The sequence below is a fragment of the Rhamphochromis longiceps genome, linkage group LG1 (assembly GCF_057381845.1).
Source record: "Rhamphochromis longiceps isolate RC_006_pf linkage group LG1, R_longiceps_female_GT1.1, whole genome shotgun sequence".
In the NCBI taxonomy this organism is placed as follows: Eukaryota; Metazoa; Chordata; class Actinopteri; order Cichliformes; family Cichlidae; genus Rhamphochromis; species Rhamphochromis longiceps.
In genome coordinates, this window is record NC_140557.1 from 30,891,674 (window position 1) to 30,908,548 (window position 16,875).

Below are 16,875 nucleotides of genomic sequence, written 5' to 3' on the forward strand. Positions count from 1 at the left end.
GATGGGAGTCAGCTGCGCCGGAGGGAAAGGTGGCATCTCAGGTAGGAGGTAGTGGGACACGCCCACACAGGCACCCTCAGGAGAGAGAGAGAGGCCCTGCTAGGGCCGTAACACCCCCTCCCATAAATGCAAACCCATGGTTTGTCAAATTTATGTTAGCAAGGGGTGCAGATCTGAAGGATGGTTTTGAACATGAACCGGAGAAAGGATCAACCAGCGGCAGCTCAGGGTTAGTTGGCCTCGTACACCGATTATGGGGTGCTACCGAGCAATTGTGCTCCAGGTTTAGCCTTTCCGTAGGCCTGGCAAGCTTGTCAGTTTGAGAGCCACGACTGACTTCTCAAAATAGGCCCCTTTTGTGTTGAGTGGGCTTTCTGTTTGAGTACCAGTTTGACACAATTGGCAACCACATGGCCAGGCTTGTGACAGAAAAAAAACACAGTTTGGGCCTAGATCTTAACACCATAACTGCATTTTCCTTCTTAGCTGGCCCACTTTTACCTGTCCAGGCTGCGCTATAGTGCAGAGGGATATCCTGTCCTACCGCCCTTGCTGTATGAATCAGCTTAAACTCATCTGCCAGGGTGGCAGCTTGCTGTAGAGTTGTAACCCTCTGTTCACTTAAATAAAGGGCCACAGACTTAGGAACAGAGTTTTTAAAATCCTCCACCAGCATAAGCTCACGTATGGACCCCACATCATTAACCTGGCTTGCCGCACACCACCTATCAAAGAGCCTCGTCTTCTCCCTGGCGAAGTCAAGATAGGACTGTCCCTGCGCCAACTCCAACCCTCGAAAATGCTGCCTATAGGCCTCAGGTACCAGTTCATAGGCTTGGAGGACGGCACTTTTGATCTTTCCATAAACCAGGCAGTCCTGCCTAGACAGACCAGAACACGCTTCTTGAGCCTTACCTGTCAACCGACACAGCAACATCACCCCCCACACATCTTGAGGCCACTGCAGTGCAGTTGCCAGGCGTTCGAACACACTGAAAAAGCTGTGAACACTGGATTCACAGAAGTCTGGAACCAGGTGAATGTTATTGCTCACAAACGAGCCTCTAGACACCTGTACACTAGCAGCTGTGTCAACCATTTTGGGGATGGTGAAGAGTTAGAAAAACACAACCTAAGTAAGACAATTAACAGACCACTACACAACTTACTTTAGCTGACCAACTTACCTCCCGCCACACACACGTTAACAAAACAACTTACCCAGTTCCAAAACCTTGCCCTGTCTATCTTCCGGAGCGTGCTGGGCTCGAGGCAACTTTAAAGGCAGAACTTCAGCGACCGGAGCCCTGAATTGCCTACCCCCGACAGAGAATTAATCCCCACCCAGGATTACTCCAAAAACAACAAAGGCAAAATAACAAAAGAGTGCCCGAAGGAGGAACTTAAAAAGCTCAGCTGGGCACTCACCTACCTTAACTGGGAAGTTATTAATCTCTAAAAGGTGCCAAAGCGAGATAATCAAAAAGAAAACCAAATCCAACACAGAACTCCCTTTTCAAATATCCCGGACGAGCCCCCACTTGTTACATTCCCCTGGGGGGTCTAGGCGGGGAGGGGGAAGTAACAAAAGTGACCGGGTCAGAAAAAGGAGTCAAGGAGGCGAAACAGTTAAATAAAACAGTTTTATTGAAGTAATTCAACTAAAAGAGACGGACAAGGCGCTATCACCATAAAAGTAACACAAACAAAACTCAGGCATTGGTCAGTAATGCAAAATGTCAAAAGGAAAATGCAGCTCACTAGCTGACAACCACAAAACACAGCTCACCAGCTGGAAACACCGCAAAAACACTCAGCTCACTAGCTGTACCCACACAAATGGCACTCTGGCCCAGAGCTCACCCTGCTCTGGGCTTAAATACCCTTAATTGCTGATGGGAGTCAGCTGCGCCGGAGGGAAAGGTGGCATCTCAGGTAGGAGGTAGTGGGACACGCCCACACAGGCACCCTCAGGAGAGAGAGAGGCCCTGCTAGGGCCGTAACACTAGGAACACCACGGGAAGCATGTTCCCATCCTAAGTTTGGTCAAATTAATTAATTAAAAAATAAGTACATACCTTTTTTCAAGTATTGTATATAAATGCAACTTTGAGGTACTCAGTTTTCTGTTGCTTTCAACTCTTTCAGTAGTATTATTGTGCTATGAATATCTATTTATTTGCTATTTTGCCTAGCTTTAACTTTAGAATAGAATAAAATAGAATTGAATAGCCTTCTGCCATTGCACGTGCATAATTAAGAAAACTATTGAAATGCACAGTTAAAATTAGTTTATTGATTTGGCAGCTAAATCCATAAGTTAGGTAGCAAGATAGTGATGTAATTAAACATTAATGGATATATTATTTAATATATTATATAGATGCAATTCTGCATAATGCATGCTTAAAAATAGCCATGTTTTCTTGCTATTGTGTTTGCTCTTTTACCAAAGTCAAACTTTGTTTACATGGACTTAAGTAAGAGAACCACCTGATGCAGCTCAACTGCTGCCTTTTGTTTATCTGGATTACATGTTGTGCCTTCATTTGCACCATGCCAGAGTACAGTATCCAGCAAACCCAACCTAAAAAGTAAATAAATAGATACTACACTATAATATTAAGGATTACTTTGAGCTTCATTTGCATCATCTGCCCACTCCAAACAAGTCAAAGGTACATGAGACAGCCTCTGCTGTTTTTCTGGCTTTTAGAAAGCGATGTAACAGGAACTACCATAGTTCAAAGGGTCACCAAGTCACATTTGCTACATAATGTCCGTTATCGTGATACTGATCATTTTTGTGGCATGTTTCTAACAGAATATAGGCTGTGATTACGTGATAGATTCCACTGCTGTAGAGGATCGCTGTGGAGTGTGCAATGGTAACGGCTCCACCTGTACAACTGTGAGGAAAACATTTGAAGAGAGTGAAGGGCTGGGTATGTTGTTTTCTTTTCTGTTTTTTACATTAACCCTACTCACAAAAGTTATTTTGACATATCACAAAGATGTGTACAAAGAACAGATGTAAGAAATCAAAAGGGATGATGGGTAAACTGAGTCGAGCTGTTTCTGTTTCAGAGTTCAGGATTTATTTGTTGTTGTCTTAACATATTATTCCACAAAGTCTTTGCTGTGGGAGAAAAAACAGATTATAACCTCCCAAAATAGTATGTTTTTTACAGTTGTAACATTTTTGAATGTCTTTTTTGTGGATACATCGTTTAAAACACCGCGTATCAGAATACTTGTATTTCTATTTCACAAAGATTGTTCTTTCACTAAAATTTCACGTCTTTTTAGGCTATGTAGACATTGGACTGATCCCAGAGGGAGCCTGGGACATTCACATTGAGGAGTTGGGAGCAGCTGGAAATTTCTTGGCACTCCGAAGTGACAATCCCAGCAAGTATTTCCTGAATGGTGGCTGGACGATCCAGTGGAATGGAGAATACAAGGCTGCTGGAACAGTATTCACCTATGAGAGGACCGGACAGCTTGAAAACCTGACATCTCCAGGGCCCACTACAGAGCTTCTGTGGATTCAGGTATGAGTAAACCCACGGTTTTAAATGCATTATCCCTTTCTAAGTCATAGAGAAAGACTCTGTTTATTCCCATATGAAAAGGCTGGGAAACAAAGTCCTTTGCATTTTGATTACTTTCAAGTCTTTAAACTGCATACAGTTCTGCTCCAAATAAGCAAATGTAGTAACTATAATAATTTTTGTTGACACTGGAAATAGTCTATAGCTGTGCAAATAAGAGATGGTGAGGGAAGTAAAATTTCACCACTCAGCATAACTATTTTCGATTCTACCTTGCACCTCACTTTCTGTTGCCATGAAACGTTTCTTATTTCTCCTCTCGTGTGTTACAGCTTCTCTTTCAGGAGGCCAATCCAGGAGTGAGGTACGAGTACACCATCAGTCAAAATGTCTCCGAAAAGAACAACACCCCGCTGTCAGTTTTCTACTGGAAATACGGTTCGTGGACTGAATGCAGCGTTACTTGCGGAACAGGTAAGAGAAACAGCTTTGCTATACATAAGTGGGCAAACGTACGGGGAGTGAGAGAGATTATGGCGTAAAATGTGCCACATGCCACTATTTTTGCATGTGGAGGAATAGAGACCGTTTTGATGATGAAGGTGGAGCGTACTGTTCAAAATCTCCCATAGGCGTTTAATGATGTGAAGACCAGTGAAATCGATGATTTATATTCATCTTCAGAGTCATTAAACCCATGAGTGAGCTCTCGTGGAGACATTGTTATCCTGGACGAGGCTGTTCCCATCAACACAAGAAGTGTTTCTTCACAGGATAAAAGTGGTTGTTCAGAACAGGGGCCCGTTCTTCGTACGTCGCTTACTACATCCAAGATCAAATGACACATCCAAGATCAAATCATCGCGCTAACTCTGAGCTCGCTATTCCGGTTCCCCGAACACACCTGTTGTTGACGATTAGTATAGCTGGATGAAGTAATGTGAGATCACTGGGTGGCCCAACAGGGGCTACGCATCGATAGTAGAAACATTGATCGGCAACCCTTTGATTGGTCGGCGAAAATGTCGAAGGAGCGCGCTCGGTATTTTTCGGCAGCAGAGCAAGAACTCTTGAGTGAGGGATTTCAGGAGTTTCAGAGTTTAATTAAAACGCAAGGGAACACTGCAAAGGCTGCAAAAGCAAGGAGAGAGGGCTGGCAGAAAGTTGCTGACAAATTAAACTCGTAAGTAATTTAATAATAACAATAATAATGGAGTGGATCTATATAGCGCTCTTCAAGGCACCCAAAGCGTTTTACAATGCCACTATTCAGTCACTCTCACATTCACACACTGGTAGCTGTCACAGCTGCCCTGGGACAGAAGCCAGGCTGCCATATCGCGCCATCGGCCCCTCTGGCCAACACCAGTAGGTGGTAGGGTAGATTTATCATATCACACTATATTATCCAATATTATATTACATTATATTATATTACATTATGTTATATTATATCCCCTTTCACATTAGCGCCACAACAGGACCCACTAGAACATGGGAACAAGTAAAAGGGAAATATAAGAATATTCTACAGAATGGTAATATTTATCACTTATATTGCTTTTCGTCTCTTGGAAAGAGACCCTGGAATAATCTGTTTGTTTGTTTATAACAGCAACCAAGAAAAGGGCAGAGCAAAAAAAGACAGGTGGTGGTCCTGCACCCCCTCGTCAACAAGTTGGTTAAGTGAATAATACCCTCACGGGAAAATCGATATCTCTCTATGAGCACACTGTCGCGCTGAGCTAAAGGATCCTGTCTGTCCCGCAATATACGCTGAATTCTGAGGACTCTCCTTATCAATCTTGCACCTTCCGCAATGGGTGGCTCCCGTATACGGACAGGACATGGCTGCAACAGGCTTCCCAAATCCACCTTCGCTTTTATAGCCGTGGTCTCCCATCTTGATTACACGAAGTAATTTACAATTACTACTCTGAAATCTGAATTACATCTGTAATAATCACATACATGTAATAGAATGTTAATAGTACATTTCTCTTTTTTAGGAAATGACCTGTATGTATCTGTGTGACATCAATAAAAGGATCAAGTGCTGCATTATCTTTAGTTACATTGATGTTATTTATTTATGGTACAACAGTGGTAAAATATCGCTGTTGCTTTCGTATACATGAAGCGGAAATACCTGAGTGGCCGCGATCTAATCCTGTTTACATAAAGTAAACCTGCTCCCGAGCAGGTTTACGCTTACGGCTCTGTTGCTATGACAGCAAGTCCCGGATGGGCTTCGAAGAACCGAACGATCCAGGATCACGCGAAATCGTCAACAGTCAAATCCGGCTAACTTACTTAGCGAGGTACGAAGAACGGGCCCCAGTTTTGTATTGATTTACAGATATTCTGCTCTAGCCAGCGAACCAGAGCTACATCAGCTCACTATAGGGGTCAAACATGAGGTGACTTTAATTTGTCACAAGACAGTCAATAGTTTCTGAGAAACAACAAAAGAATGAAGAATGATGAAGAAGCATTTATGCTGTTGCTTCACACATTTCAAATACAAAAATCTTGTTAAGATTAAAGAGGCCAGTATGATCAATTGTTTGCTATTTGTTGCCCTCGCTGTGCCGTCCTGTTTTCTCTTTTGCTTCTTATCGCTTTCCACTCTCCCGTGTGGCCCTGATGGATGGACCCCCTCCCAGAGCCTTGCCCTGCAGTTGATTTCGCCTTCTTAATTTCTTCTCACATCTGCTCATCTTCCTTTTGTACTGTAATGGCCTCGTTTTTCAGTTGAGTGTCACAAGGTTGTCAAATTGTCGCGTAATGAATCAAACTCATTTTGCAGGTTACAAAGATGAGACATACAGAAGATTATGGTGGAGGTGGAGACCTTTTTTTGTCAGCCTTGTGTAACCCCACTCAGGATTTATGCATTTCCCAATGTGTGGGGAGTTTCATAAAGAAGAAAGAAATGCCTTTCTGACAAGTCCTTTCATCCCTTTTACATATACTCGCGGACACCTTGACCGCGTGGTTCTTTTAGATTTGACATTGATTTTCTCAACTTTTAAAGCTTGTCGTAGCACTGAAGCTGTATTTTTATGTATCCAAGAAAACACTGAGGGAGTCGGTGGGGCTTTAGGAGTTTTAGTGCCCAGTTGGATGCTGTATAGCAGCGGTCCCCAAACTTTTTTGCGCGACGAACCGTTTTAATGTCAGACAATATTTTCACGGACCGGCCTTTAAGGTGATGCGGATAAATACACCAAAATAAAATGATACAACCAAGACAAAAACTGTGGTATGCTGCAAATATAATAATAAACAGGAATTCGCTGTGTAATTGTGTAACTTTATCAGCAGTGTCCTCCTGAAATGCGCCAACAACATTGAGAGTAACGTCCTCCTCTCTGCCCCTTAATACTTTCTGGTCGCTGTGGTAACACGTAAATATTTCCTTCAAAATAAGACACAAAACTACAACACGGGAAAAGACCCAGGGAATCCGAGCTAACGATAAAAACCATGAAAACCATAAATTTCACATCTGAACCTCAACTCTCGTGGCCCGGTACCGAACGACTCACGGACGGTCTGTGGCCCAGGGGTTGGGGACCGCTGCTGTATACCATAACATTTAAACCCCAAATGTCACTTGTCAGTTGTATGTCACCATGGTGGCATGGTTGTTGGCAATATTACCTCACAGCAGTCAGGTCCTGTGTTTGAATCCACCATTTGGCTGAGACCTTTCTGTGTGGACTCTTCGTGTCTGTGTGGGTTCTCTCTGCGTAATCGGGTTTCCTCCCACAGTCCACAGACATCCAGCTAGTTGGGTTTAGGTTTATTGCTGATTCCAGACTGCCCGTCAGTGCGAATGTGGGCATGAAAGGTTTTCTGTCGTTACTTTTTTTTGTGTAATTTTGTTGTTGTTGTTTTAAAGTCACTACATAGTTAGCACCAGTCTGCCTCTGGTTTTGGATGATCTGGTAACAAGATTGAAGTTCAGATTGGTTAGTGTTAGATTGTAACATAAAGATTAAAGCTGGGAGATTTTTTCGATACCAGGTGTAGAGTTTCTGTGTTTACTTCTTTGTGTGTTTTCAGGATTGCATCTTTGGTATTTTCATGTGGTTTACTTCATTCCTCATTTATGTAACTCTTTATTTGTCATATAGCTCTTTAAATGTTGTTTTAAATATGGATAAAAATGACTCTATCCCTTCTGACTTCTGTTTCTGGAAAGCACCAGTGTATGTCTTCTTTTTCAATAAGATAAAAGGAAATGAAAATACGTAATTGAATGGTGTTCAAAGTTCAAATCCATTTTAAACTGCCAAATGGGTATAACAACAAGCTTCTGCAACCCCTAAAGCTTGTCCAATTTTGCCAAGTAGTCTCAGTGTTTAGATATTTCTTTCCTCTTCTTTTTTCAGGCTTTTATTTTATTAGACATCATTTATCTGTATAACCTGGAAATCTGTATTAACCTCCCAAATAGGGGTGTTGTTTTGAGCTTGAAGATCAGTCAGAGCCTTTTCAATGATAGTGAAACTAAATCAGTGAAACTGTTGTCCTGTTCTCGGAGACAAATGAAAAATAAGATTTGACTTTGCTTTCAAATGCATTTTCAAGAGTGATGGCCTTGGATGAATTTAATCATGCCAATACTTGTAACAATAACAAGCTTCACCGAGTGTCTTTCATTACTGCCTTTGTTGATCCTTTCATAAATATCACTTTACAACCACCAGCGAGGAAATTCCTATTGAGCCTCGCTTCAAGTAAAAACTGCACACAAACCAAATTGTGTTCCTTTACTAAAGCATTGATAATGCTTTATTGTTTAGTCTTTTTGTTTTGTTTTTTCAAAGAGGACAATTTTTTATAGCATGGTGACTCAGTGATAAATATCGCCGCTATGCAGGAAAAAAGTCTGAGCCTCACGATATAACAGCGCTCTTCTTAATGTGGCGCTTCCATGTTTTCCTTGTGTTTGTTGACCATTTCTTCCCAGAGTTCAGATCGCTACTGGCTTTAAACCATGATTCATTTTCCATCAGAGATATTTGGATGCCACTCAGTTTCTTCATCCTGATCACCAAAGCTGAAACATCTGCATATGTTGATGGAAATCATTTTACTGAGTGGGCTGTCTAGACTTGGTGGGATTCAGAGATTTGGAAGTGAAAGGCTTAATTCTGAAAATGCCATAAGGGCAGCAGCAGCAGAAGTACAGAAGAGCTAATACAATAACCTCATCTGCTTTAGTATTCGTTAGTTAGTACACGATAACAAGACAGTACAATGGTATATCTAGCTGGAGATTCTTTATCTTCCCTGGGTGTCCCTGTTTTACCCACATTCATAAGCTTCTCGGTGTACCAAGAATTCATGATAAGACAACATTATTTGTCCAAGTAGTGTTTAAATTTAGCCACAAACATCATGTCATCAATATGGGGTGTTTCTCTGTATTTTCCCCCCATATCATTTCTTTTCTTCTTTTTTTCTCTGTGCAGCTTCCAATCTCACATAGCTGTCATGACCCTTAAGATGTATCTTTGAAGGTGTAAATTAGCTATCAAATGTGCATTGTGGCCCTCAGCAGGATCAGAGCAGAGGGCGCTGTGAACTGAGGGTTGTCTTCTGCTTCGACAGGATGAAAGTCCCCTCAGGAGAGTGAGAGGAATGATGGAGAGCGTTATCACATGAGATAAACCTGTTGTCAGCCTATTAGGTACAGTTAGTGCAGTGCTTTTTGAAACCATAAAGACTCACCATCCGTAAATGCACACCACGATTCTGTTGATATCTTTTCTTGTGGTGTAACCATTTAGCGTCAGGTGGCTAAAATTAACAACCAACAAATTTGTAAAATATTGGATGAGAAGAGCTACGTGACACGGGCTTCGAGAAGCTTTGAGAATTTGGTCGATTTTTCGTTATATTTTTTACATGTACATAAAAGCAAAGGTATCACTGGAACTGGAGCAGTTGGTACTCAGCATACTGTTAAAATTCAACAGGACTGTTCAAACGTTTAATATTTAATCAGAATCCTTTCACGTTTAAACATGCACATATTTCAAACACTGCCTACAGAGACTTTTAAAAAATGGCTTTAAAATTTTCTATATATCGCTTAAATAAAGGAAACCTATCATCATTAAAATGTTTTTTAAATTTTTTTCACAGTTCTTTTTTCCTTTCTTCTTAACTCATCTTGAGTCACTATTTTTATTTACCTTGTTTTAATCATTGCCATTACATTACTTTTACTAGTGTGTTTGTTTATAAATCTGTTATTGGTTGTCCATATGTTTGAAATAGAACGATAGCTCTTAACTGCCTAACCACAGGCATATGGATTTAGATCAAATATTTATATATTAGTCACAAAAATGCAGATTCTTGGTTTATCTGCAAAATGGTTTATTGACTGTGATGCTTCTCATGAACACCTCGAGCCAGCGTGTCCCCAGGTATTTTCAATAGGAGGAACAACGGGACTGAATGCTGACCAGCATTTATCTCAGCATACACCATTTCACAATGAAGTGAATGAATCAAAACACAAACGTGCCAGTGTAGCAGTCTTTTTTCTTAATGTTAAATGGTTCAAAATTACTTTTGTTGTGAAAGCTATGGAACGGGTTTGCAAATAAAATGTACATTAAAATGGGCAGCTCTGTTTTTCCACTTCCACCCATATTTTTAATTATGTTGTAAATGTAATCCTTTAGTTTAGTCTGTTAACATCTTTTTACAGCCCTTGGTATCGGATTCAGTTTTTAAAATGTGTAACGGATAAATATGTTGACACTTTTTGTTTTGTTTCTTATAATCATTTATAAGTTGTGTACTAGATGTCACAGAAAGTTTCTCTCTTCTGTATTTCAGGTGTTCAGAGGCAGATTATCCACTGTGTGGAAAAGACAACTGGGATAGTTGAGGAGCACTTCTGTGACCACTTAACCCGACTTGACCACAACCAAACCAGCTGTAATAAGGATCCTTGTCCAGCCATGTGAGTTGGGGTTTTTTGTCTCCCAGTTTTACAAAAGGACACGTGCAGTGTTGGTACTTTAACCCTCGCACACACAAAAAATTCTGCGTGCTCTACAATCATCAAACAATCAAAGCTGCCAAACCTAAAGTTACAGCAAGTTTAATATTATTCTACAGAATAAATTTCCATGTTGTAACAGTTTTTAATTAACTCAAAAATTGCAGTTTGACATTTATTTTAATTTACTTTTTCAAGCCTTTGAAGACAAATTGTTTTTTATGTATTTTCTTTTTTCAAAAAAATTACCTTTTGACTTTTTTTTAATTGGACAAGACAAGAGAAGTGAAATAGCCAGCAGGCATTTTTATTTCCATGCATTTTACACCACCAAAGTACAGCCTATCATCTTGTTTTAAGAGCCCAGTGTCTTCTTGGAAAAGGATGTTTGGCCAGTGGATCAACCCTTCTCTATGGAGGCTGCAGGAGTGCCATTGTTTACGCTTTTGTGGGATGTTACAGTTGATGTTCAAAAGACAGTGCTTGAATTATGATCCATCCATCCATTCGCTTCCGCTTATCCTTTTCAAGGTTGCGGGGGGCGCTGGAGCCTATCCCAGCTGTCATAGGGCGAAAGGCGGGGTACACCCTGGACAGGTCGCCAGTCTGTCGCAGGGCCAACACATAGGGACAGACAACCATTCACTCGCACATTCACACCTAGTGACAATTTAGATTAATCAATTAACCTATCCCCACAAGCTGCATGTCTTTGGACGGTGGGAGGAAGCCGGAGTACCCGGAGAGAACCCACACAAACACGGGGAGAACATGCAAACTCCACACAGAAAGACCCCGGCCTGATGGAGGAATTGAACTCAGGACCTTCTTGCTGTGCGGCAACAGTGCTAACCACCGTGCCACCGTGCTGCTTGAATTATGAATAACAAAAACATTTTTTGCAGAAATAATTAATCATTTATTTATTTGTTTGTTTGTTTCAGTTCATGTGGAGAGTCTAAGGAGCTTGAAAAGAAGGCGTCCTTAAAGACATTTCACCTCTAATCCAAGAAGCTTCTTCGGATGAGAGGTGAACCAACTTCAAGGACCAGACGCCTTCTTTCCAAGCTCCTTAGACTACAATGACCTGGATGACAGAGAACCTTCACAAACATATTCATATGGAGATGATTTTTTTCTATATTTAGTAATGTTTAGATTTTTTTACAAAGACAAAGTTTGCCACTTTTAGTTTTCTGTGAGGAAACTTTGGAGTTGCATAAGGAAAAAGGTCCGATGTAAAACAAATAAAATAAAATAAATCTACACAAATCAAATATGCAGAGCTCCCTGCTGTTGCCATGCTTTGTTAAAAAGTGAGTGAAAAATATCTTCTTTATTTCTCTGTTAGATGTAAAACATGCCAGTAAAGATTTTGCATGTAGAAACTCTATAACAGTTTTTTTAGAGAATATTTATTTCCAGTGTCGATGGTAATCTATAAAAGTCAATTACAACAGACACACATCAAATACAGGCAGCGAGGTTTATATTCATAATGGATGGATGGATACATTCTCACTGTAAAAAAATCAGCAATATAAAGGGTAAAAATACTGTTATGTATGCATAGCCTTTTTTTGCTTGAAACTAAATGTCAAACATAACTTTGAAAAAGAAAAAGAAAAAAAAATACAATGAATGCTCACTACATTGCTGCATGATAATTAAAAAAAAATATGTATGTACGTACGTACATACGTACAGCCATCTAAAACCACCAAGACTCATCTTTATTGTCACAGTCATTAAATACACTCTTATTCTACACAAAGCATAGCATTGCATTTGAAATCAGTGTAATCTTTGTGTCTTGTTGTGTAGATGGTGGGTTGGGGAGTGGCAGAAATGCTCAGCGAGCTGTGGGAGCTCAGGCCAAACTAAGAGGACAGTTCTTTGCATTCAAGCATTAAGTGCGGAGGAGCAGAAAGCCCTGGAGCCCAGTAACTGTGAACACATCCCCAAACCTGAGTCACTATCCTCCTGCAACACACACATCCCCTGCCCAGCAGACTGGACCACTGGCAGCTGGTCAAAGGTGAGTGTGGGTCAGAATCTGAGGTTCAGGTGTAACCAGACAGCAACCTTCACATTTGGGGAAAATGAATTATTTACTAATCGTGGAGAAAGTTTTCTAGTTTTTTCTATTTTGAAAGCATTCATTCACACAGAAAATTTTCACATCTCAAGCTTTTTGAAGTATAATTCAGTTGTTTTACACATTTAGTGTTACTGATCATTTAAGACACTGCTGGTTGCTTAAATGTCTTTTGTGTAACTATTCTCTGACTCTATTACACATAGACACAGTGTGGAATAAGGCAAGAAGCCAGATTTAAGGGTGTTTAAATGTGAGCATTTATACCCTGACCTCTCCCTATTCTCAGCATTTCTCTGTACTTTTTTTTTTGCCAGGCCTTTTTGAATGGATATATGAAAATCTTTTGTCCAGACCAAATTGTTTCTCCACAGCTGTTTGAAGGATGACCATAAATGTATGGTTTAGATAGTCATCTCCTTCAGTCTTAACTGCTCAGCCTGTTTGTGACAAGGACTAGTTGAGAAAGATATAGCATTAAGTGAAGGTATGGCTGATGCCCTTCCCCACACAGCACCAATCTTAACACCTCCTTAGCCTTCCTCAGCTACCTCCATTTCAGAACTCCCTGCTGTCCATCCTCCTCTCAGATTAACCTGCCTAGACACATGGCTGTCATGACTGGTGAGGTGACAGCTGGATCATCTACACTAAGTCTAGACCCCTGATCTCATCAGTCCTAAGGTCCTGAAGTCCTGTGCTGCCCAGCTGTCCTGGAACAGCTCTTAAACCTGAGCTTGATGCGGGTACCAGCGCTATGGAAGACATCATCATATTGTTTTCCAACAGAGCTTTACACATTTTATAGTCTTTGTTATGTTTTTTAAGCACATTGTAAATCTACAGAGCTGTTGCATGGCTTAATAATGCTTTGGTCTTTTCTTTTTTTTTCCCCTCTTACAGTGTTCACTGTCTTGTGGAAGTGGAGTACGTCACCGTAATGTTACCTGCTCTAGAAACACAGGGGTTGATTGTGACCCCCAAAAGAAACCTTTAGCTGTTAGTACCTGCTACATCCAGGAATGTCCACAGATTGTCGATAATTTTGGAGGTTTCGACTGGTCTGGAAGTGGCTGGTCCAGCAAAGAAGTGCTTAATGAAATAAACCCCATACCCGAAGTCAAACCTCCTGCCAAGTACAGCACCACCAGAGAGCAGCCAAGAGTTCATAACGACCTTAATGACATCGTTGAGGGAGATTTCCACTACCACAACAACATTGAAAATACTGATCACTCTCAGGACAACTATGTCCCGGTGGATGATTTTTACTATGACTATAACTTTATCAACTTCCATGAAGACTTGTCAGATGACTTTGAGAGCAATGGAAACATTTCAGTCAGTCACGGTTTGAGTGTTTCGCAGGAGGTCGAGCCAACCCACAGTGTAAAAGAAGATGCTCACATAGAAATTGCAGCCACTCCCACAGCTACTTCAGCCGTTCCAAAGCCCACTGCCTACACTTTGGAAACAGAAAATCCTCAGAACAGAAAAGTGAACGTAACAAAGGACAGTAAAAATGCAGCGGCAAAAGAGGTTTTGCAAACAAATTCTGAAAACTTGGATGACTATCTTTCTGAGGATTTTCTTCTGCCTGTGTCGACCACTCACTCTCCACTACTGTCTACAACTCAGCAATCAAAACCAGCGGCAGAGAAGCATGGCATTCTGTGGCTGCCTGAAAACATTAGTGCAGTGCCTAGTCTGGGTTCCACTACAAAGCAGCCTTTACAGGATGTGAAATGGGGGCAATATGCAGAGGAGGCTGAAAATAACTATGACAGCTTCAGTGAGGAGGAAAATCACACTGAGGATGTCACTATGACTCCAAAGCAGACTGTTTCTACTCCGAGACAACAAACAGCTATCAATACTCCTGACTCTACTGTTGAAGGGGCTCAGGAAACAAAGGAATATGATAATTATGACTATATCTCTGCAGACCAAGATAATGTCGAGAGTCCAGAACCTTCAGGTCCCCCCACATCAGAAACTACAATTCAGATTAAGACTGAATTTCCTCTGGATGAAAATACTGCAGAAATACCTCAAGCCAGTGGGTCAACATTATTTTCAAATGCCTTCACAATGGATGATGTCAACACGGATCAGACTAATTTTGATACATTATATGCCACTACCGAGAATTATTCACGGGATACCGACAGAGACCTCAGCACAACCTCACTTCCTGCCTCTGAGAAATCCATTCCTCCCCCTGTTTCCTCTTTGCTCATCTCAGGTAACCAAGAGGCCTCCACATCATTAACTGGAACAGCAATCATACCTCCTACTCAGTTTTCTCCAGCTGATTTCCCAACGCATATGATGAAACCGATTCCGTCAAAGCCAGAGTTCACTAAAACAACTGGAACGTATCCCACATCTCAAGCTCCGTTGTTTGATGTAGTGAATTATGACTACAACGAAATAGCCTTTCCACCCGTGGTGAGGAGCGGCATTAACAGTGATCCTGGCTCTTCATACCAGGTTTCAACAAACTCAGGAGCCACTCCTCAACACAGCACAACATCAGCACAAGACTCGGAGTCGCCCACACCTGCTGTGGCCTTTTTTCCAACCGTTCCAGCTGTCCTAACATCTGTCCAAACTTACGTCCACACACAAAACACTGCAGCTGCCTACTGGATTGCTGGCAACTGGAGTGCTGTACGTATGAAATAATTTACACATTACACCTGCTTTTATTTTCCAGGCAAATAAAAAACACAAAATAAAAGCATTATCTTCATTCTTTAGGGACAGGATTTGAGCTAGGGTTAACACAGCAAGCGTCAACGTACATAATAAACTGCTTTAATACCGAAAACATCTCTAAATTTCAAATGTGTTCTTATCCACAAGCTTTTCTTGTGCGTGCTGGTTTTCTTTGTGCATCCAGCCTCAAATTGTGCAGCACAAAATGATTCTAATATGAGTTATTATGTTTACGAGCAGTGCTCCACCACCTGTGGACTCGGTGCTATCTGGAGAACTTTGACTTGCAGTACTGGATCACAGTCGGACTGTGATCCCGCAAAGAGGCCCGCACCTGCCCAGAGGTGTTACCTGCGCCCATGCTCTACATGGAAAATTGGGGAATGGAGTAAGGTGAGACTACTTGTTTTATATATCATATATATGTATATATCATATACAAATCAAAAGTTAAATAAATAAAACTGTAATACGGTGGACTTTTCTATTTACTATTTTTTATTACGGCAGGATTTTAGGCAACGGTGATTTGTCTACGACTTTGGTCTAGACTGAACTCTAATATCTCCGACTGGATTTGCAAGTCAAAGCTTTGTGTCTGATATTCTAGCTCAAAGTTGGACAACAGCTAACATTATGCATGGTGTAATAAATGTGGGCACGTTGGCATTTTGATGTTTTGTTTGCATTGAGCTCAGTGTCGTGTTTACTCAGCCTCATGCAGACTCTGACGTGGCTGTAGACTTATTTTTTTGCAGTCGTATTTTATAGTTTTTCAATAACAAACAAACAAACCGATGCAATGTTCCCCACCCCCTGGGATTACAGATACACGATGGAAAGAAAAAGAAAACAGCTTTGATATAATACATGGAGGTGGATATGAATAAGATAAAGCTAGTATACATTTATGGAAGGAATAAACATCATTGCATTGTGATTTGCCGCCTTTTCTTTTTTTACACATTCCATGAAAAGTCACAGAAAGCGTTTCTTTCATCCACATGTTGAAAGATGGAGGTTTGTCAGAGAGAAAATGTTTTCAGGCCAATAAAGATGCAAAAGCGATTGTTTTTGGTTGTGCTGCAGGAACCATGAGCTCTAAAAAAAGAGACCTTGAAAATGAAGATGTATGTACAGTGTTATTTTTTTCTGCACAAAAATGACAGGGCTTTGAAAGAAAATCTTCAAAAATTCCAAAGCCCCAAAACATATGAGCTACAGTAGCTGGAGCTTCGTGGCAATGTAAACATGCTGGGGTAACATTAGGATATGTTTTTTTACAAGTTTCACCGTTGACCAGTGCAAATGATGTACCAATTTAAACTGAATCGGACTTTGTTTAATGCAAAGAGAAATATGAAAACATTCCCCGGGGAGGTCAGTGTTAGATCCTGTTGCCATGGCACCTTTGTTTTTCCCCATGAGGATGGATTCATACTCTCAATCTTAGTGCAGACTTTAGACAT

General features: G+C 40.9%; 1 protein-coding gene across 2 annotated transcripts in view; it reads left to right on the forward strand.

Annotated features, from left to right (window-relative positions):
• Positions 1–16,875, forward strand: part of adamts7 (a disintegrin-like and metallopeptidase (reprolysin type) with thrombospondin type 1 motif, 7) — a 97,955-nt gene that overhangs the window by 54,601 nt on the left and 26,479 nt on the right. For both annotated transcript variants that reach the window (XM_085405896.1, XM_085405888.1), the window contains exons 14-20: positions 2,825–2,945; positions 3,310–3,554; positions 3,887–4,028; positions 10,422–10,548; positions 12,412–12,625; positions 13,589–15,358; positions 15,647–15,799. In XM_085405896.1, the coding sequence (XP_085262022.1) occupies positions 2,825–2,945; positions 3,310–3,554; positions 3,887–4,028; positions 10,422–10,548; positions 12,412–12,625; positions 13,589–15,358; positions 15,647–15,799 (2,772 nt within the window). The remainder of the gene's footprint in view (positions 1–2,824; positions 2,946–3,309; positions 3,555–3,886; positions 4,029–10,421; positions 10,549–12,411; positions 12,626–13,588; positions 15,359–15,646; positions 15,800–16,875) is intronic.